Here is a 23419-nt window from a genome sequence, read left to right on the forward strand (position 1 = left end):
TAATGGAACACCTGTGTTCTCATCTGGAACCTCGGATGATTATTTCCATTCTCAGCTCACACCCAGAGCCCCCTCCAAACGTCCTCCCTTTCACGTTTGTATTCATGTTTGTCTTTCAACCGGCACAGGATTTTCACACAATAGTGAAGACATTTATAAATCAGGGGTTTCTAGACTTTGCATGTTTGTTTTCCTACTAAAATAGAATAATTGTGAGCTCTATATTTTGAAGGGAGGAAAAGAAAGGATACAATTTTCTTTGATTTTTTTTTTTTTGTATTCTGTGGTAATACAGGATTGTTCCTTTCAATCTCTCTTTTGAAGAGAAGATGTCATTTTTGTTTTTGTTATTTTGTGTAAAGCAGAGATATAGACTAAATAATGAAATAGTGTTGGGCTATAATAGACAGACAATATTAACACAAATGTCTGTATTTTAGAAGCTGCTTTACTTTTTGAAACGGGAAAAACCTGAAACTCTTTCTTTCCAGCTCCAGAGAGAGCCATCCTGATGGAACCTACTGACCAGGAGGACACAAAAGAAAAGAGGGAAGAGATGAAAGAAGGTGAGGGTCTCTATTGCCAGCAGAACTGGACTGTGTGTTTAACTGGAAAGGTGATGGAGAATGTAGTTATGCACGGCTCTCTGGACCCTTCTAGTGAAATAAAGAACTAGTTAAATAAGGCAAGACAGAAGAATGAGGCTGCCATCTAGAGGTAGTAACAGGTAATGTTCCAGGGCACAAGGGAGCCAAAGGCAGAGAGCTTCACTTTTTAATCTGTGCAGTCTTCATGCATAATAATGATCTCATTCCTCTGTATTAGTCAAAATCTTCCCATTATAAATGACGAATTATAACCAGATTAAACCAAAAAGTAAAATAATTTATTGACTGATTGATACGGTTTGTATTTGTGTCCCCGTCCAAATCTCATGTAGAATTGTATTCCCCAGTGTTGGAGGTGGGTCCTGGTGGGAGGTGATGGGATCATGTGGGCGGTTTCTTATGGTGTAACGCAATCCACCTTGGTGCTGTCTTCGCGATGATGAGTCCTCATGAGATCTGGTTGTTTCAAAGTGTGTGGCACCTCACCTCTCTCTCCCTCTTGCTCCTGCTCCCACCACGTGAGGCACCTCTCTCCCCCTTTGCTTTCCACCATGATTGGAAGCTTCCTGAGGCCTCCCCAGAAGCAGAAGCCTCTGTGCTTCCTGCACAGCCTGCAGAATCATGAGCCAATTAAACTTCTTTTCTTTGTAAATTATGCAGTCTCAGGTTTTTTTTTTATAGCAGTGAAAGAACGGAGTAATACAATGATATAATTGGAGTAGGATGAGATGGAGTGAGCATTAGGTATGCTGGAACTAGGGGATCAAATGATATCAATTCACTCTCTCCTGCTCAAAAGCATACCTACTCCCCAAAAATGCTTGGCTCTCCTTCTTCTTCCTTTTATTAACATGTGGTCACTATTCTATCATGGGCTTTACCCAGGAAATGAGTTAAAAGGCCACAGCTATGTGTATATGTGTGTGTGTGTTGGGGGGTGGGGAGGGGGTGGAGGTCTTAGTTTACCTCTTCTGCTCCAATACCTATCCACTGATGACTTCTAAACTTTTCGTCAGCCCTATCCTAATTCTGATTTCCAGACCTAGATATTTAGAGGGCAATTTGGCCTAGATGTCTAATAAGTCATTCAACTACAAAGCAGTCAAAATAGAAGGTGCTACTTTTCTTATGTTTTTATCCTTAGCTATTTGTGTTTCTCTTCCATGTTGACGGTGATACTATCTTTAAATTCCCCTTGGATCTTCATCAGAGATCAGAATTTATAAGTTGATTGATACATGTTCATTAAATAAATATATGTCGAACATGCAAAGTGGAGATGCATCATGTGTAACATAATTTTGTTGTGAGGATTAAATGAAATAACAGGAAAAACATTCAGTAAAATGCTTGACATGCATAATTTCATAACCAATGAATGAAGAGGATACAAAAGATATTTTTAAGCTTGTATCTTTTATCCTATAGTTTCTCAAGTGAATTTGTAACATGAAAGAATATATTTTTCACACCCAGGGAAAGTCACCTTACCACCAGAATATCCTTTAGTACACTTCAGGTTGTGCCTTGAAGTGTTTGTTTGCATTTGTTAATATAAATGAGAGAAGAGCAGAGAGCTTCTCCCACTTCAGGTAAGCCCGTAAATGGAGCTGTCCCTACTGCATCTCAGGGCATTGTTAGATACATATTTCAGTTTAGCCTGGAATCCGTTTGAAATGAGTTGAGTGTGTGAAAAGCATGGTCATATATATATAACTATATATATATATATATATGGCAATAAACCAATTATTAATAATGTAAAATGTAGTGAGTGATATTACACACCCATCTCTATAAAAGGCATTTTCTCAAACATGCTCTTTAGTGTTTGCTGGAGTCCCATACATTAGGCGTAAAAAATGGCATTGAAGGTAGAGAAGGGGGTACTCAAGGAATGGCAGTCACATGTGTGGCAGGAGGAAGTGAACCTAAGCCTCAGTGCTGCATGTCCATCCCTCAGCTCACTGCACCTCAGTGCCACACTTAGCCCTGAGAAAACCTACTCTGCCCACGGACATTCACTGGGGTAGCATCCTTTACAGTTTTCAAGAACAGACATTATTTTCTGTTAGGGGGAGAGCATTTCCTTCATAAGTAAAATTTATCCACCAGTACTGATCCTAGAGGTGTTGAGTGCCTTGAAAGCTCTCTGTGTCATGAACTCTTAGACTAGAAATGAATCTTAAATTAGAATGGCACAAATGTGTATCACAAGCATATAAACACACTCAAGCATACCACGCCTGACATTTAAAATGTCTGGACTAAGAAAATGTGAGGCCAAAGGTTTGGATAAATAAACTAGGTGGACATAGGAGCCCTGTAGGAGATTGACATGAATGTTGTCAAGAAAGGCTGTGTGTGTTAGAGGCCAAAAGGCCTGGATTACTTATGGGGATATAACCAGGGTCTAGACAGCAGAGATGAGGTATTGTTAGCGATTCACCTGGCATGTGCCTTAACATTGCTTTTCCAGCAGGGCAGATAAATGATGGCCTGAAAGCTGCCTCAGAAAATCAAGATGATTCCAGTCTGTTCTCCACAACCCTGGAGAAGAACGGGCATCCCCTATTCTCACTATTCCAATGTCAAGAGTGTCCTTGGGGGAAACACCCGAGTCAGCAGGGGCAAGGAGGCGCAAGTAGCATTTGGTAAACAGCACAAAAGGTCTGTAGGATACAGTGGAAATATTCATGAGGGAAGAGAGCCATGGAAAGAAGGGCTGGGGATAAGAAGCACAAAATTGTAAGAGAATGTGATATGACTTAGACAAGGCTGCTTGCCAAAACTCTGCACAGGCAGCGGTCAAGCTGGTCTTCTAGTCTCCTTGGACAAAAAGGCTCTGTTGTCCTGATTATGAGCTCTCTAATAGAGTATATAGATTTTGAACCTTTGTTTTTGCAGGAAGATGACTTTCTGTAACCATGCAATGTATATTCAACTTGTCATAGAAGTTAACTCTTTAAAAAATTTGGATGCTCTTTATTTCTTTATCTTGGTCTGATTGCTCTGGCTAGGACTTTCAGCACTATGTCCAATAACAGTGGTGAAAGTGGACATCCTTGTCTTGTTCCAGACTTAGAGGAAAGGCTTTTAGTTTTTCCCTGTTCAGCATGATACTAGCTGTGGGTCTCTCATATATGACTTTTATTATGTTGAAGTAAGATGTTAACATTTTATGTATAGTAGAAAATGTCTGCGCTTGGATGCCTATACTGCCTTTGTAACCAGGGAAAAGGCTCTGGTCTCCAATACAAATAGGCTTTGGGAAAGGATCTTTGCAAAAGTGAAAAATCTAGGGAGTCTGTTTTCCTTTGATACACTGTTCTTTAATTTATCATTTGGCTTATCTCAGAGAACAGAAAACATGATGCCAACTGTGTAAGAGAAGCAGAAATGTATTATTACCTATAAAAGAAAAGTCAAAGAGTAGATATAATTTAGGCATGGTGGCCGGGCGCAGTGGCTCATGCCTGCAATTCCAGCACTTTGGGAGGCCAAGGCGGGAGGATCACAAGGTCAGAAGATCGAGACCACCCTGGCTAACACGGTGAAACCCCGTCTCTACTAAAAATACAAAAAATTAGCCGGGTGTGCTGGCGGGCGCCAGTAGTCCCAGCTACTCGGGAGGCTGTGGCAGGAGAACGGCGTGAACCCAGGAGGCGGAGCTTGCAGTGAGCCGAGATTGCGCCTCTGCACTCCAGTCTGGGTGACAGAGCGAGACTCCATCCCCCCTCCCAAAAAAAACAAAAACAAAAACAAATAATTTAGGCATGGCATGGCTGGAGACAGAAAATCAGTGCCATCAGAATATATTTTCCCTGTATCTCTTGTTTCTGTTTCCTCTGCTCTTTAACTTCATTCTTAAAGGGGCTCCCATTTGTTCTTACAAGATTGCTGCCTGTGGCTCTGAGAAAACACATCCCAGGAAAAAAGAGTGACAATCTTTCTCTTAGGATTTCTAGGTAAGGAGCAGAATATCAATGGATCTGTTTTAGGTCATGTGCTGATGCCTGCACTAGTGTCTGTGACCAAGGGACTTCCATCTGTAGATGTGCATAGGCCCAGATTATGTGTTCCACCCCAGATCATGATGAAGTTAACACAAATGAAGACACAACCTTGAGGGTAAGGTTAATCACAAAAAGATAATTGAATGTTAGTTTCTAGAATATGGATGGCTGGTTATAGAAACATCAGCAAAAGATGTCTACTCTATTTGATTTTTTCACTCCTTAGTTCCCATACTAGCTACTAACAACACTCATTGTTGCTACAATATTTCTACTTTCTGATGTAAACCTATAGTGGATTTTCAAATCCCAATCTTGCTAACAAATGAAGGAGCCATAGTGTATTTCATCAGGATCTTCAATATATATATAAGGCTAGATACCAGTAAAGTGGATGACTTACTCTTTTGCATAAACAAAACAGTAAGTGGAATCAAGAAAAATTTAAAGCCACTATGGCCAGAGACACTGATAGTGAATGTGACCCAAAATTATAGTTAATCAGTGGCAAAATTGAGGGCAAAATTCATGTCTCCTTATTTCCATACCAGCGTCCTTTCTTTCTTTGAGTAGGAATCATCCAGTAGCCTAATACTCCTCCTCTCTCCATGGTCTTTTACTTCTCCAACCACAGAAAGTATAACATCCATTTGCAAATGGTAAAAAACAGCAGTAGGCCTGGGTAACTCAGTGATTCCTTCCTTTGGACTTTGTCTTTTGTAGGAAGGATATTTTCTCTTTTGCTCCATGTCTTTTAATTATATTAATGGGGTAGGGTTTAATTCTGCAGATAGGCCTGCAATTGGTGGTAAGTATAATTTTGGGTAACAAGATATAACAAGATACAACAAGATATAACAGTTGGGTTAACAAGCCCAACTGGTGAAGATAATTTAAACTACCCAAAATGGGAGGAAGATGACTTAAAGCAATCAATACATAGAAATGAATATCAGCTCTTTTGTTGTTTATTTGTAATAAATGTGATATTTGGTTCTTGTTAGTTTGATTCCTTTATTTTTGTCTCCCATTTTGTTCGACATTTAAGTACAGCATAGGGATGTTATTTAATTTACATCCTCATACTCCAAAAGAAATACTTTTCTGAATTAAGTAGAAAAAAAGAATAAGCAAGTGTAGGTCCTCTGTTATCCATTAATCACATTTTCCATATTTTTCAAATTCTATATAAAAACCAAATTCCCTAAAGAGAAGAGGAAAAAAAAAAGCAGATTAGTATCATAAGGAAAGTGAACATTGGTATTGAATGTACTTTTCCTTATCTTCTAAAAGAGGTCCTGAGAAGGGAGCTGCTTTTAAATTCCCTTTACATTCTTCATTTTTCTTGGTTACCACTATAGTTTGTACATTCTTTCTCCATGTCTTGATTATTCAAAAGGTGTCCTATGACATTTTTTATGTAGAGTTTTTCATCCCCTAACCCATTCCCATCTCAATACCTTTCAGTTCAACATAGAAATACCAGATTTTCTTTTTTTTTTTTTTTTTTACCAAGAGGTAAAAGATAACCACAGCAATAATGCTATGCATAATTCACACAGTTCGCTCTGTGCTCAAATTTTTCACTGTTTTCACACTGTCTATTGATTGTAGTCTATTCCCCTTTCTTGGGCATTTATGTTTCACAGAAGACTAACCTCTTATTTTCCATCTTTACATATTACCATTCTCTAAATACATAATATTTCTTTCATCATCATATTTGTATTACATCTCTAAAGACACTGCACACTTTCTTGATTCCAAGTGTTTTCCCAAACAGTTGGCACTGTGTAGATTGAACAATCCTTTTTCTTTTTTGTGTTCCATTTCTTTAAAACTCCTTTAGCCCTCTCGTTCTTCAAGAGACTTCCCACACCAACCCCTATAATCAGGCTCACCTTTGATATATATCTAATGCACTCATTTGGTTCAAGAATGGCAAACATAAATGCTTGGAGCCTAGTGGGTAATATAAATAAGTGATGTGAACCACTTCCATTACAAAAGAGAGAGGAAGAACTATGGTTGTTTGGAACATGTGATCTCCATTTGAACAGGGAGCTACTATGAGGCAGTTGAGGCTTATTTATTGCCTGATAAATCCTTGCTTAGTATCACTAAGCAAGTTTGAAATCTGTATTTGTGGGTAAATTCTATCAATGATTTCAAAACTTATTAAAACATCATTTTTTCCAACAAAACCAAGGTTGCTTTCTATTCTCATCAACTTTGTATGCATATGTTCTTTTTGCCAAATAAGACCACAAGCTTTTTAAGAGTATGGACTGTTTCATGTAATGTTCTCTTTTCTTAGCATATATTTCCAGAGTGCTAGACTGAGTAGGCTTGAGGGATTCATTAAGGATAGTGAATATGACTTTATAAATTCTGGCCAAGTCTTGGATTCATCATTATTTTTCAAAGATTTTACATTGTTTACAAGTGGCAGATCTCTCTGAGAGCAGTGAGTCCAATTTGCCAGGGCTTTTTCCTCAAAACACTGCCAAGAGCAGAGACCAAGGAATTACCCTTCTCCTCCCATCACTCAAAAGAGCATTAGGACTATTCTTCTTGCCCCAAGATATAGAAATGGCATGGAAATTAAGTTTACACATTCAGGTCATATGGAGAATTAAGCAAAAATGCATGTCACTGCACCATTCCTGCCATTGGAATTAATTTTCTGTGTTCCAGAATAAGATATGTTTGATATGAACTGTGCTCATATTGGCTACAATGTTACTGAACAGTTTTTAACTATTTTAACCAGCAGAGCTCTTCATTTATTCTTAGACTGAGAAATAAAAACTAGAGTGGTCACAGTACATCTCTCAGAGTTACAAGGTAGATAGGAAGGAAAGAAGGAAAGAGGGAGAGAGGGAGGGAGGGAGGAAGGAAGGAAGGAAGGAAGGAATTACTACACCAGGAATTATTACCAACTTCTGGAGGATGACTTAGAAGCCCAAGGAAGGATGGAAGAAAGTAGGAAGGAAAAATGGAAGGAAGGAAGGAAGGAAGGAAGGAAGGAAGGAAGGAAGGAAGGAAGGAAGGGGAAGGGAAGGAGGGAGGGAGGGAGAAAGGAAATGGATGGATGGAGGGAGGGAGAAAGGAAACAGATGGAGGGAGGGAGGGAGGAAGGAAGGAAGGAAAGAAGGAAGGAAGGAAGGAAGGAGGGAAGGAAAGGGAGGGAGGAAAGAAGGAAGCAAGGGAAGGCAGGAAGGTTTCAGATAACCTTTAAGTTAACTGAAAGGAAAGGGAGGGAGGGAGGAAGGAAGGAAGGAAGGAAGGAAAGGGAGGGAGGGAGGAAAGAAGGAAGCAAGCAAGGCAGGAAGGAAAGGAAGAAAGGAAGGAAGGAAGGAGGCAAGGAATTGATGAAGGAAGACAGGAAGGAAGAGAGGAAGGAAAGGAAGGGAGAGAGGAAGGAAGGAAAGAAGGGATTGTTTCTTTAACCTCTTCCCCGTTTTTGCCAAAGATATCTGAGGCCTGATATTTGAGCTGCTAACACTGCTCTGTGAGGTTATGGCCTCCTCACATTTCCTAGGTGAGCCTGAAAGGAATCTCAGAATGATCTTTGTGGGAAGTTGTGAAGTAATAGTCCAGCAGATCAAGGCCCACACTGCGTGTCTGCCTCATTCTATGTGATTTTCCAAAGGCCAGGGCATTATGAGGGAGACCCTCTTACACTGCTCTTTTTAGTAGTGTGTGTGGTGTATAACACACACTACTAAAGTAGTAGTATAACAGAAATATTACATGGAAGAGCTACAAAGACATTTCCAAGTCTCTTTTCTGACTATCTCATTCCTAAGAAACCAACAGTAACCACATTAGGAAGGAAGGATAATGTAACTTAATTATTCTATATAGTCTGGTAACACTCCTGAATTCTAGCTCATCTTTGAATGAGAACAGTAGCGCCATTAGTAGAGACCTGGTTAACTTACATTTATACATTTACATTCTTTTTCGTTAAAGGACATTTCAATTATCCTCTGAAATGGAATAATCCTCATGGAAGGGCAACATGATACTAGAAGCTCATGAGGATTATTTTCAAAGAAAGCTGTGCAGAAGAGTTGGCTCAGCAGGCTTGGCATGCTCAAACCAGCTCCTGGCAGATAACCTACAAGCCCTTGGAATATTCTGTGCAATAGGGTATGTGTGTATATCTAGGACCTGGGTCTGCCAAAGAGTTTATGCTTGCCATGAAATTTATAATGAACACCTGTTGTTGTTTACCTAGGGTCCTGAACCAGTCTATGCCAATTTGATCTCTGGCTGGGCAGGAGCTGGAGATTAAGTATTTAAGATCAGCCATGTAGGTGTTCTGTGCCTACTTGACTAACCCCCATTAAACAGTCTGAACACCACATCTTGGGTGAGCTTCCCTGGTAAGCAATGCTTCATGTGTGTTGTCATGGTAGCAGCAATGCTTCATGTGTGTTGTCATGGTAGCAGGCAGAATTAGGTATCACTTCTGTGAGTCCACTGGGAGAAGACAGCTGGAAACTTGTGCCTGCTCTCTCGGGGACTCCACCTCATGCATCTTTGGTCTTTGCTGATTTTAGTTTGTATCCTTTCATTGTAATAAACAGTTACCATGAATATAACAGCTCTTCTGAGTTTTATGAGTCCTCCTGAATCCTCAAACCTGAAGATAGTCTTGGGGGATCCCCAACAGAGAAGATCTCACAGGTCATGAAGAAGTTAACTGACAAGATACAGGACTAATTTGTGAAAACAATTTTGAATGGAGCTAAATATATATTATAAGGAATATTATTGATTCTTTAGTCTAAATTTCCTACTGAATTTATTTGAAAGGCAAAAACAATATGAAAAGTTGACCGTCAATTTTTATACATGTGAGAACACAAAACCCCTTTGCTACTTGTGTGTGTATCTATACCTGCATCTATGTTTATACCTTTGTCTATGTCTATAGCTGCATCTGCATCTGCATCTTTTTCTATGCCTCTTAATAGCTACCAAACACTGATAGGTGCTATTCATAGGTTTGTCAATGTGACGTATAAAAAAAGTTGAGTTTTAAAAAAAATAACTAGATTTCCATTCATTCCTTGAATATAATCTATAGATTACTCACAAATATAATCTCTGTACAGTTCTCCCAAAACATTATGTAAGCCTTTTTTCTTTTTTAAATGATTCAACTTTGAATATTAACTAATTCTAGGAGACTTTCTTTCTTCACTCTGTCTGTAGTCTGTCCCCAGTTTTTGTAAATAATACAGGCTATTTTTTTTAAAAAAAGTATGCATCAGTAAAACCCAATTCCTTGACTAAGTTTCTTTGAAATTTCTGTGAAGAAGTAGAGGCAAAAAGTAATGGCAGTTTATTCTGTACTTACCACTGCTCCACACAAAAGTAACACTCATTCTGGAAAGTGCGGCCATTTGAGGCACAAACAGGTGCTATTACATCAGGGCAGTCTACATCGTAAAATGGTTCCGGTGGCTGATACATTTTACATGGGGGCTGCAAGTACATGATACCATAAAATAACAAATAATAGATTCTCTTCCATCTATTTCTTCCTGTCACTTCTGCCCAACTTAAAAATAATAGTAAATCATAACAGTCAATTAATCTTATCAAGGATTCCCTGTGCTGTGGTCTTCTGTCAGGCCAGTTTCTTTTTCTGATTGTAGTGTCTCCACCCATCTTATCATCTCTTCAAGTCATAACCATTTTAATATTCCTGTTTAACCTTGAATGCAAAGTTTTCACTTAGCCTTCATGTTTCAGTTCCAGTAGGAAGTTTATGAGTGGAGATACGTATGTGTTTGTTAACTTCTAGAGGACAGCCCTCAAGTGTCATTGGTCAGAATAAGGATTTTGTGTTAAAACTTATTAAAACTCTCGGGCAAGATGGCTGAATAGGAACAGCTCTGGTCTGCAGCTCCCAATGAGACCAATGCAGAGGTGGGTGATTTCTGCATTTCCAACTGAGGTACCTGACGCATCTCACTGGGACTGGTTAGACAGTGGGTACAGCCCACAGAGGGTGAACAGAAGCAGAGTGGGGCGTCACCTCACCTGGGAGGTGCAAGGGGTCAGGGAACTCCCTCCCCTAGCCAAGGGAAGCCATGAGAGACTGTGCTGTGAAGGACAGTGCTATCCAGCCCAGATACTATGCTTTTCCCACAGTCTTCGCAACCTGCAGACCAGGAGATTCCCTTGGGTGCCTACCGCACCAGGGCCCTGGGTTTCAAGCACAAAACTGGGTGTCCATTTGGGCAGACACTGAGCTAACTGCAGGAGTTTTTTCAACCCCAGAGGTGCCTGGAACGCCAGCGAGACAGAACTGTTCACTCCTGTGGAAAGGGGGCTGAAGTCAGGGAGCTGAGTGGTCTTGCTCAGCAGGTCCCATCCCCACAGACCCCAGCAAGCTAAGATCCACCAGCTTGAAATTGTCGGTGACAGCACAGCAGTCTGAAGTTTACCTGGGACACTCAAGCTTGGTGGGGGGAGGGGCGTCCGCTATTACTGAGGCTTGAGTAGGCGGTTTTCCCCTCACAATGTAAACAAAGCCGCTGGGAAGTTCAGACTGGGTGGAGCCCACTGCAGCTCAGCAAAGCTGCTGTAGCCAGATGGCCTCTCTAGATTTCTCCTCCCTGGGCAGGGCATCACTAACAAAAAGGCAGCAGCCCCAGTCAGGGGCTTATAGATAAAACCCCCATCTCCCTAGAACAGAGCCCCTGGGGGAAGGGGCTGCTCTGGGTGCATCTTCAGCAGACTTAAAGGTTCCTGCTTGCTGGCTCTAGAAAGAGCAGTGAATCTCCCAGCACAGTGCTTGAGCTCAGCTAAGGGATAGACTGCCTCCTCAAGTGAGTCCCTGACCCCCGTGCCTCCTGATGGGGAGACACCTCCCAGCAGGGGTCTACAGACACCTCCAAGAAGAGAGTTCTGGCTGGCATCTGGCGGGTGCCACTCTGGGACAAAGTTTCTGGAGGAAGGAGCAGGCAGCAATCTTTACTGTTCTGCAGCCTCTACTGGTGATAAGCAGACAAACAGGGGCTGGAGTGGACCTCCAGCAAACTCCAGCAGACCTGCAGAAGAGGGGCCTGACTGTTAGAAGGCAAACTAACAAATGGAAAGCAATAGTATCAACATCAAACAAAAGGATGACCATGCAAAAACTCGATCTGAAGGTCTCCAACATCAAAGACCAAAGGTAGATAAATCCATGAAGATGAGGAAAAATCAGCCCAAAAAGGCTTAAAATTTCAAAACTCAGAAGGCCTCTTCCCCTCCAAAGGATCACAACTCCTTGGCAGCAAGGAAACAAAACTGGATGGAAAATGAGTTTGACAAATTGACAGAAGTAGGCTTCAGAAGGTGGGTAATAGCAAACTCCTGTGAGTCAAAGGAGTGTGTTCTAACCCAATGCAAGAAAGCTAAGAACCTTGATAAAAGGTTACAGGAACTGCTAACTAGCATAACCAGTTTAGAGAAGAACATAAATGACCTGATGAAGATGAAAAACACAGCATGCGAACTTCATGAAGCATACATAAGTATCAATAGCCAAATCAATTAGCAAACAAAAGGATATCAGAGATTGAAGATCAACTTAATGAAAGAAAGTATGAAGACAAGATTAGAGAAAAAAGGATGAAAAGGAATTAACAAAGCCTTCAAGAAATATGGGACTATGTGAAAAGACCAAACCTACGTTTGACTGGTATACCTGAAAGTGATGGGGAGAATGGAACCAAGTTGGAAAACACACTTCAGGATAATATCCAGGAGAACTTCCCCAACCTAGCAAGACAGACCAACATTCAAATTTGGGATAAACGGAGAACACCACAAAGATACTCCTGAAGAAGAGCAACCCCAAGAGACATAATTTTCAGATTCACCAAGGTTGAAATGAAGGAAAAAATGTTAAGGGCAGCCAGAGAGAAAGGTCGGATTACCCACAAAAAGAAGCCCATCAAACTAACAGTGAATCTCTCTGCAGAAACTCTACAAGCCAGAAGAGAGTGGGAGTCAATGTTCAACATTCTTAAAGAAAAGAACTTTCAACCCAGAATTTCATATCCAGCCAAACTAAGCTTCATAAGGGAAGGAGAAATAAAATCCTTCACAGACAAGCAAATACTAGGGATTTTGTCACCACCAGGTCTGCCTTACAAGAGCTCCTGAGGGAAGCACTAAACATGGGAAGGAAAAACTGGTATTAGCCACTGCAAAAACATACCAAAATGTAAAGACTGTCAACACTATGAAGAAACTGCATCAACTAATGGGCAAAATAACTAGTTAGCATAATAATGACAGGATCAGATTTACATATAACAATATTAACCTTAAATGTAAATGGGCGAAATGCCCCAATTAAAAGACACAGACTGGCAAATTGGATAAAGAGTCAAGACCCATCAGTGTGCTGTATCCAGGAGACCCATCTCATGTGCAAAGACACACATAGACTCAAAATAAAGGGATGGCGGAAGATTTACCAAGCAAATGGAAAGCAAAAAAAAGTAAGGGTTGCAATTCTAGTCTCTGATAAAACAGACTTTAAACCAACAAACACAAAAAGAGACAAAGAAGGCCATTACATAATGGTAAAGGGATCAATGCAACAAGAAGAGCTAACTATCCTAAATATATATGCACCCAATATAGGAGCACCCAGATTCATAAAGCAAGTTCTTAGAGACCTGCAAGGGGACTTACACTCCCACACAATAATAGTGGGAGACTTTAACACCCCAATGGCAGATAGATTGATGAGACAGAAAATTAACAAGGATATTCAGGACTTGAACTCAGTTCTGGACCAAGTGGACCTAATAGACATCTACAGAACTTTCCACCCCAAATCAACAAAATATATATTCTTCTCAGCACCATATCACACGTATTCTAAAATTGAACACATTATTGGAAGTAAAACACTCCTCAGCAAATGCAAAAGAAGGGAAATCATAACAAACAGCCTCTCAGACCACAGTGCAATCAAATTATAACTCAGGATTAAGAAACTCACTCAAAACTGCACAACTACACGGAAACAGAACAACCTGCTCCTGAATGGCTACTGGGTCAATAACAAAATTAAGGTAAAAATGAAGATATTCTTTGAAACTGATGAGAACAAAGACACAACGTAACAGAATCTATGGGATACAGCTAAAGCAGTGTTTAGAGGGAAATTTATAGCAATAAATGCCCACAGGAGAAAGTGGGAAAGATCTAAAATTGACACCTTAACATCACAATTATAAGAACTAGAGAAGCAAGAACAGACAAATTCAAAAGCTAGCAGAAGACAAGAAATAACTAAGATCAGAGCAGAACTGAAGGTGATAGAGACTCAAAAACCCCTTCAAAAAATCAATGAATCTAGGAGCTGGTTTTTTGAAAACAGCCTGCTAGCCAGACAAAGAAGAAAAGAGAGAAGAATGAAATAGACACAATAAAAAATGATAAAGGGATATCACCACCAATCCCACAGAAATACAAACTACAATCAGAGAATACTATAAACACCTCTATGCAAATAAAGTAGAAAATCTAGAAGAAATGGATAAATTCCTGGATACATACATCCTCCCAAGACTAAACCAGGAAGAAGTCGAATCCCTAAATAGACCAATAACAAGTCCTGAAATAGAGGCAGTAATTAATAGCCTACCAACCAAAAAAAGCCCAGAACCAGATGGATTCACAGCTGAATTCTACTGGAGGTACAAAGAGGAGCTGATACCATTCCTTCTGAAACTGTTCCAAACAATAGAAAAAGAGGGACTCCTCCCTAACTCATTTTATGAGTCAGCATCATCCTGATACCAAAACCTGGCAGAGACACAAGAAGAAAAGAAAATTTCATGCCAAGATCCCTGATGAACATGGATATGAAAATCCTCAATAAAATACTGGCAAACCGAATCCAGCAGCCCATCAAAAAGCTTACCCACCATGATCGAGTTGGCTTCATCCTTGCGATGCAAGGTTCATTTAACATATGCAAATCAATAAACACAATCCATCACATAAACAAAACCAATGACAAAAACCACATGATTATCTCAATAGGGGCAGAAAAGACCTTCAATAAAATTCAAAACCCCTTCATGCTAAAAACACTCCATAAACTAGGTATTGATTGAATGTATCTCAAAATAATAAGAACTATTTATGAAAAACCCATTGCCAATATCATACTAAATGGGCAAAAGCTGGAAGCATTCCCTTTGAAAACCAGCACAAGGCAAGGATGTCCTCTTTCACCACTCCTATTCAACATAGTATTAGAAGTTCTGACCAGGGCATTAAGGCAAGAGAAAGAAATAAAGGGTATTCAAATAGGAAGAGAGGAAGTCAAATTATCTCTGCTTGCAGATGACATGATCATACATTTAGAAAATTACATCACCTCAGCCCAAAAATTCCTTAGGTTGATAAGCAACTTCAGCAAAGTCTCAGGATACAAAATCAATGTGCAAAAATCATAAGCATTCCTATACACCGATAATAGACAAACAGAGTGCCAAATCATGAGTGAACTCCCATTCACAATTGCTACAAAGAGAATAAAATACCTAGGAATACAACTTACAAGGGATGTGAAGGACCGCTTCAAGGAGAACTACAAACCACTGCTCAAGGAAGTAAGAGAGAATACAAACAAATGGAAAAACATCCTATGCTCATGGATAGGAAGAATCAATATTGTGAAAATGGCAATACTGCCCAAAGTAATTTATAGATTCAATGCTATTCCCATCAAGCTACCATAGACTTTCTTCACATAATTAGAAAAAAAATACTTTAAATTTCATATGGAACCAAAAAAGAGCCCATATAGCCAAGACAATTTTAAGCAAAAAGAACAAAGCTAGAGGCATCATACTACCTGACTTCAAACTATACTATAAGGCAACAGTAACCAAAACAGCTATATAGACCAATGGAACAGAACAGAGGTCTCAGAAATAACATCACACATCCACAACCATCTGATCTTTGACAAATTTGACAAAAACAAGCAATGGGGAAAGGATTCCCTATTTAATAAATGGTGTTGGGAAAACTGTCTAACCATATGCCAAAAACTGAAACTGGATCCCTTCCTTACACTTCAAACAAAAATTAACTCAAGATGGATTAACGATTTAAATGCAAGACCTAAAACCATAAATTCCCTAGAAGAAAGCCTAGGCAATACCATTCAGGACACAGGCATGGGCAAATACTTCATGACTAAAAAACACCAAAAGCAATTGAGAACAGAAGCCAAAATTGACAAATGGGATCTAATTAAACTAAAGAGCTTCTGCACAGCAAAATAAACTATCATCAGAGTGAACAGGCAACCTACAGAATGGGAGAGAATTTTTGCAATCTATCCATCTGACAAAGGGTTAATATCCAGAATCTACAAGGAACTTAAACAAATTTACAAGAGAAAAAACAACCTCATCAAAAAGTAGGCAAAGGATATGAACAGACATTTTTCAAAAGAAGACATTTTTCAAAAGAAGACATTTATGTGCCAACAAACATATGAAAAAAAACTCACCATCACTGGTCATCAGAGAAATGCAAATCAAAACCACAACGAGATACCATCTCACACCAGTTAGAATGGCGATCATTAAAAAGTCAGGAAACAGGCCGGGTGCGGTGGCTCACGCCTGTAATCCCAGCACTTTGGGAGGCCGAGATGGGCGGATTAACAGGTCAGGAGATAGAGATAATCCTGGCTAACATGGTGAAACCCCATCTCTACTAAAAAATACAAAAAAAATTAGCTGAGCATGGTGGCAGGTGCCTGTAGTCCCAGCTACTCGGGAGGCTGAGGCAGGAGAATGGTGTGAACCTGGGAGGTGGTGCTTGCAGTAAGCCGAGAATGCGCCACTGCTCTTCAGCCTGGGTGACAGAGTGAGACTCTGTCAAAAAAAAAAAAAAAGAAAAAGAAAAAGAAAAAATGTCAGGAAACAACAGATGCTGGAGAGGATGTGGAGAAATAGGAATGCTTTTACACTGTTGGTGGGAGTATAAATTAGTTCAACCATTGTGGAGGACAATGTGGCAAGTCCTCAAGGATCTAGAACTAGTAATACTATTTGACATAGCAATCTCTTTACTGGGTATATACCCAAAGGATTATAAATCATTCTACTATAAAAACACATGCACACATATGTTTATTGTAGCACTATTCACAATAGCAGAGACTTGGAACCAACTCAAATGCCCATCAATGATAGACTGGATAAAGAAAATGTGGCACATATACACCATGGAATACTATGCAGCCATGAAAAAGAATGAGTTCATGTCCTTTGCAGGGACATGTGTGGAGCTGGAAACCATCATTCTCAGCAAATTAACACAGGAACAGAAAACCAAGCACTACATATTCTCACTCATAAGTAGGAGTTGAATAACGAGAACACATGAACACAGGGAGGGGAACATTACACACTGGGGCCTGTTGTGGGAATGGGGACAAGGGGAGGAATAGCATTAAGAGAAATACCTAATGTAGATGATGGGTTGATGGGTGCGGCAAACCAACACTGCACATGTATACCTAGGTAGCAAACCTGTATGTTCTGCACATGTATCCCAAAACTTATTAAAACTGAGAATAAACCTTGTATTTACCACTGTTTAGCTTTGTGAGTTTGAACACATGGAAGGTATTATTTTACTTAATGCTCAGAGATATATTTACTCAATATTTTATTTGACTATAAAGATATTTATTTTACTAAAATATTATATTTTAGTAAATATGGCACATATACACCTCCCTGTGTTCATGTGTTCTCATTATTCAACTCCCACTTATGAGTGGGAATACGTGGTGTTTGGTTTTCTGTTCCTGTGTTAATTTGCTGAGAATGATGGTTTCCAGCTCCGTACATGTCTCTGCAAAGGACATGAACTCATTCTTTTTCATGGCTGCATAGTATTCCATGGTGTATATGTACCACATAGTAAAGCTTGTGCTACATGGAGACAATCTAATTCTGGAGAGGTCTATGTGCAAGGTCACATAGAATGCTTCCATTCCGCTTTACCTCCATGAAGATTTATTTATTTATTTATAGACAGGGTTTCACTCTGTTGCCCAGGCTGGAGTGCAGTGGTGCCATTATGGCTTACTGCAGTTTCCAACTCCTGGCCTCAAGTGACCCTCCCAACTCAACCTCCCATGTAGCTGGCTATAGGCTTGCCCCACCACACCTGGCTAATTTTTGTATTTTTTTAGACTCAAGATCTTGCTATGTTGCTCTGGCTGACCTTGATCTCCTGGGCTCAAGTGATCCTCCCGCCTCAGCCTCCCTAAGTTCTGGAATTACAGGCATGAGCCACTATGCCTGACTTTCCATGAAGTTTTAGATCTCATGTCAAGAGCATGATTAGACTAGAATTACGATCTAGAACTGTGAATTTTAAACTTACCTTAGGCCATTTAGTGAAGTCGTGTTTTTTGAAAATTGCTGCAAATAAAGAACAAACACAGTAAGTTAAAGGAAATAGTTCTCCATGGGATATCATATCACCTATTGAAGTCACTGACTGAATAACGTAATTTCTCATTTACAAAAATGTATACAAAATAATTTTAATAACAATAGAATTTGCAGTAACATTCCTTTTTAAATTACTTTATCCATTTATTCTTTCTTTTTCACAGTCTTGATTTTATTTATAAATTTGCTGTGTCAGTAAGGAAAGAGTAAAAGCTGTTTGAGGTTGTATATATAATTTACAAATAATTTTATTTATTTATTTTCACTTTTGTTGGCTTTAGCTTCCTCTTCACTGCAATTGGGTTAATTACATGCATTTTTAAAATTTAGAAAATAAATATGATATAGTAAGTAATGTATCAGGCCAGTTCCTACCAAGATGCCGAATTAAAGTGGACACAGGGATGATAAGAAAACTGAGGGAGTTCGCTGGCTTTCAGGATACTGACTTTATGGGGTGCTTGTATGAGGGTTGCTGGTGTTGCCTGGGATAGAGGGTTACTAGCTGCCCGTGGGAAAATGAAATAAGAAAGTACTTATTGTATTTTGGTCTTACTTATCTGTCACTGTTAAGTGATATTTAAAATATAGTTAGAATTTTCAAAAGTTAAGAGGAAAATTCTGCATGATATTTAGAAATCTTCCCACAAAGAAAAGACTACCAACCTTTTGAGGAATAGGTCTTGCTGATTACATGTACACTCTTTCAGAGAACAAAAAAGATAGAATGCTTTTATCTACTTCTGAAAGGTCAGAATATTTTTACGACAAAGGTAACTGGATATAGTTACAAGAAAAAAAAATAAAGGTCTTCATCTAGTAAAAATGAAACAAAATTACATGTATATACTGCACATCATGCATAAGAATTAATTCCAAATGAATCAGGATCTAAACATAAAAAATAAAACTATATAATAATTAAAATGACATAATTTTTTAATTATAATGATTCATTAATCTAAATACAATAACAGAAAACACAGATGCATGTTTTTACTTAAAAAATTAAAACAACTTCCTGGCAAAAAATAAACATATACAATCTAAAAAGATTTTTGATAAAGGGCTAATATGTCTAATTTATAAAGAACTCATTAAAATTGAGGGAAGAATAAAACAAGAAACCTAACTGAAGAACAGACAATATACATGCAAATATAATTTACACAAGTATACATACTCAAAAAGATACAGAAATGAGCCTTGAATCTCTAAAGGAAATTCAGCCTTACTCATGCTAAGAAAAATGCTAATTAAAACTATATGGAAATACCATTTATCACCGATCAGATTAGCTGTTGAGAAAGAGGTTCCTGGTGGGAATCCAAATGGGAAGAATGTTTATGAAGTAAAATTTCACAATATTGAACAAAACTATATTTGCATTTACAGAATTCTTATTCCATGCTTTTGCAAAATGTGAGCCTACAAATTAGAATTCAATGTATAAATGACTTTTTTGTCTTCAGAGTAAGAGTATATAGTTCAGCTAATAGACTCAAAGATAAGTTGGGTTAGTTCCATTCCTCCCATTTTGGTGTAAACATATTTTTCTTTTAAAATATGGCTTACTTAATTTGTTAAAGACAGACCTGAAGTTTCGGTACTTGTGATTTCTGGTGTGGATCCTGAGAACAGGAAGTATTGGCATCCTAAAGGTCTGACATTTGCATAACAGATTGGCATAAAGATAAAAAATAGATCACTGAAAAGGATAGAGTCCAGAAATATAGGCATCTAAGAAGTTCAAAAATACACAAGTGCTTTTTGGCAAAGGTGAAAGAACAATTTAGTGGAAAAAGAATCATCCTTTCCACAAATCACACTAAAACAACTGGGCTTCTGGAAGGAAAACAAAAAAAGAATCTCAATTTATATATTGCACTATCATCTGAAACATTTTTTATTATCTAATATTTTTTAAATTTTAGTTTTCTAATGAAAAGTTATTAGTTCATGCAGCAACTTTGGAGAACCATCTGGCATTATCTTCTGGTATAGAAAATTCACACACATTGTAGCATAGCAACTCTACTCTTAGATACATACCTAAGAGAAACTCTTGTTCATGTGCATCAAAAAACATGTGTAAGAATATTTCTACCAGCTCTGCCCTTAACATCATAAATTTGTAAGTAAACCAAATGTCCATCAACAGAAGAGTAATGAAATTAGCGTATAGTCGCACGTTGGGATATTATTCATTGGTGTGATATTATTCATCGATGAAACTAAATGAACAACTGCACACATGAATATGTATAAATTTAAACAGTAGGTAGGAAAAAGCAAATCTCAAAAGATGAAAAGATTCTCTTATGTAATATTGAATTAAAAAGTCCTAATAATAGGCAGGGCATCGTGGCTCACGCCTGTAATTCCAGCACTTTGGGAGGTTGAGGTGGGCGGATCACGAGGTCAGGAGATTGAGACCATCCTGGCTAACACGGTGAAACCCCGTCTCTACTAAAAATACAATAAAATTAGCCGGGCATGGTGGCGGGCGCCTGTAGTCCCAGCTACACGGGAGGCTGATGCAGGAGAACGGCGTGAACCCAGGAGGCGGAGCTTGCAGTGAGATCGCACCACTGCACTCCAGCCTGGGCGACAGAAAGAGACTCCGTCTCCAAAAAAAAAAAAAAAAAAAAAAAAAAAAAAAAAAAAAAAGTTGTATATGACAAGTTATATAAATGTTACATAAATGTTAAAATAATTATAAAAATATATTTTCCATGATGTGTATAAATAAAAGACTATATTAAAAATAAGAGCACGAGAAGAATGGACATAAGATTTAGAATGACTGAAACTGAAGTAAGAATTTTGGGAAAAAATAAATTAAAAAAAGATGTAGAAGTGTGTTTTTATTGGATGAAGATAGACAAGAGAATTGGATCACTGAATACTACATTATTGGATTTGAGCTTTTGTTGGTAGTCTAGAGTTTTGCAGGAATTATATATTCATGGTGCTTTTTGATTGAACCCAATGGAATTTATTGAACCAAGTATTGTGATTAATCCAATTCTATCCAACTGAGGCATATTTAAAATAATAAAGTATATTACAGAGAACCTACACACAGCAGGCAATCAATTGATAATAGCTACATTTTTAAACATTCATTTATTGAGCATTTACTTTGTATCATGTATTTAAGGATGATCTGGAAATGCAAACATGAGGTTGTACTGTCTGCTTTACTAATTTGTAACTGATTTGCAGGTGTACTATTTTCTTATTGCTGTTGTAATGAATTGTCACAAATGTAGTGACTTAAAACAACACAAATTTATTCTCTTACAATTCTGGAGGTTAGAAGTCCTAAAGTCAAGATGTCAGCAGTGATGCATTCCTCCTGGAGTTTCTAGGGAAGAATTAATTTCCTTACCTTTTCTAGCTTCTACAGGCTGTCTGAGTTCCTTGGCCCATGGCCCTTTTACTGCACCATTCTAACTTCTTCCATTGTCACATCTTCTCTGACTTCGGCCCTCCTGCCTCCCTCTGATAAGAATCCTTGTGATTATATTGTTCCACCTGAATAATCCAGTATTAGTTTTCAATCTTAGGATCCTTAACTAAATTACATCTGCAAAGTCCCCTGTGCCATGCAAGGCAACATATTCACAGGTTCAAGTGATTAGGACTTGGACATTTTGGGGAGGCATTATTCCCTCTATAATCAGCAGGTAACATAGGTTTTGTTTTTATACATTCATGATTTTTACTATTGAACTCTAAAGACACATGTCAACCCAACATCAATCACAGAAATAGCTTTTATTTTTCATTGGCTTATTTTTCATTTTCATATTTATCATATCACTTATCATATTTGAAAGCCATAAGAAAATGCATCATTTTTTCTAGGAAAAAATAACAATTGTAGTGTATATTGCTTACAATAAAAAATATCACAATTTTCTCTGCTCTAGAGGATTTCTTTTGGATCGACAGAATAGACACGAAGTTGTGACTCCACCATGTAGAAAACAAGTTTGATTTTTCTATTTAAGAATATATATTTAGGCCGGGCGCGGTGGCTCAAGCCTGTAATCCCAGCACTTTGGGAGGCCGAGACGGGCGGATCACAAGGTCAGGAGATCGAGACCATCCTGGCTGACACGGTGAAACCCCGTCTCTACTAAAAAATACAAAAAACTAGCCGGGCGAGGTGGCGGGCGCCTGTAATCCCAGCTACTCGGGAGGCTGAGGCAGGAGAATGGCGTGAACCCGGGAGGCGGAGCTTGCAGTGAGCTGAGATCCGGCCACTGCACTCCAGCCTGGGCGGCAGAGCGAGACTCCATCTCAAAAAAAAAAAAAAAAAAAAAAAAGAATATATATTTTAATTATACCCAATTTGGACTACACTGGCTTACATTTCAGCAAAACATTCCCATAAAAGTCAAAAATTACTCGTTTTCTTTCCTATAACTTTAAGAAAATCAGAGTTTATCTCCCAAAACCTCTTAGGTTACTCACCTGAGGAAACCATATGTGTCAAAGTAGAGGATATCAGGAAAAATATAATCTTGTGGGGAAAGGCAGCCATTTGATCTCATATGGCACTCTTCTTTGATAAGGCCTGTGAACATGCCCAAGATTCTTTGTTTTTAGTTTCCTGCACAGCTAGCTTTTCCAATGTGAGAGAACGCAATACCCTGTGGTGATACCATTCCCGTACACTTGCCCTGGTGGTTCTTATACTGACATGGTCTCCAGGAACTCAGGCCTGAGACCCCTTTTTCTTTCAAGAGGAAAATGAAAAACATAAAAACATGACTTTTTTTTTTTTTCTGCCAAAACCTAGCTGACAATCACAGTTCTGGCCTGGGAGAAAAATTAAGCTCAAGATTCATCAGCGTTGACTCAAATTCTATCACCTATACATAGGTTCACCCTACAATTATTTAATTATCTCACAGTTAATTACCTAAGCTACTGCCTTCTTATTAGTGAACACAAACATGTAAAGAATTCATAAGAATTCTGAGGTAACAGGTGTAAACTGAGGGCTGTCCTGTACAGTCTTGGACCTATCACCCTATAACATGTGATTCCCTGGGATGGACCACTTTCTCCCACATTTAAGCCCTTTATTTCCCAGCTAAATTTCTCTTTGCCAGGTCAGTCACATGGGCTCAAATATAAAGAATGGGTTAAAAATGGAATCGTTGGTTATGCTTAATAAAAATTGTGTATACCTTCCCTGATGCAAGAATCAGGAAAAAAAAAAAAAATGTGACATATGACCTTGAATTGA

At 38.7% G+C, this 23419-nt stretch overlaps 1 protein-coding gene and 1 long non-coding RNA gene across 2 annotated transcripts in view; one reads left to right on the plus strand and one right to left on the minus strand.

Annotated features, from left to right (window-relative positions):
- The window catches only part of LOC105466900 (uncharacterized), a 101223-nt gene extending 95582 nt beyond the window's left edge, over nt 1-5641 (plus strand). The window contains exon 4 of the long non-coding RNA XR_011624587.1: nt 492-5641. This is a non-coding gene — a long non-coding RNA (uncharacterized lncRNA). The remainder of the gene's footprint in view (nt 1-491) is intronic.
- A 138-nt stretch (nt 5642-5779) lies between these two features.
- On the minus strand, nt 5780-22708 carry LOC112424088 (serine peptidase inhibitor Kazal type 13). Its single transcript, XM_024788228.2, has 4 exons — nt 22639-22708; nt 18083-18120; nt 9999-10126; nt 5780-5828 (listed from the first exon to the last, which is right to left on the minus strand). Exons 1-4 carry the CDS (start codon nt 22706-22708, stop codon nt 5780-5782), a joined length of 285 nt encoding a protein of 94 aa, XP_024643996.2.
- Between the last annotated feature and the right edge of the window lie 711 nt (nt 22709-23419).

The sequence above is a fragment of the Macaca nemestrina genome, chromosome 6 (genome assembly GCF_043159975.1).
Source record: "Macaca nemestrina isolate mMacNem1 chromosome 6, mMacNem.hap1, whole genome shotgun sequence".
NCBI lineage: Eukaryota > Metazoa > Chordata > Mammalia > Primates > Cercopithecidae > Macaca > Macaca nemestrina.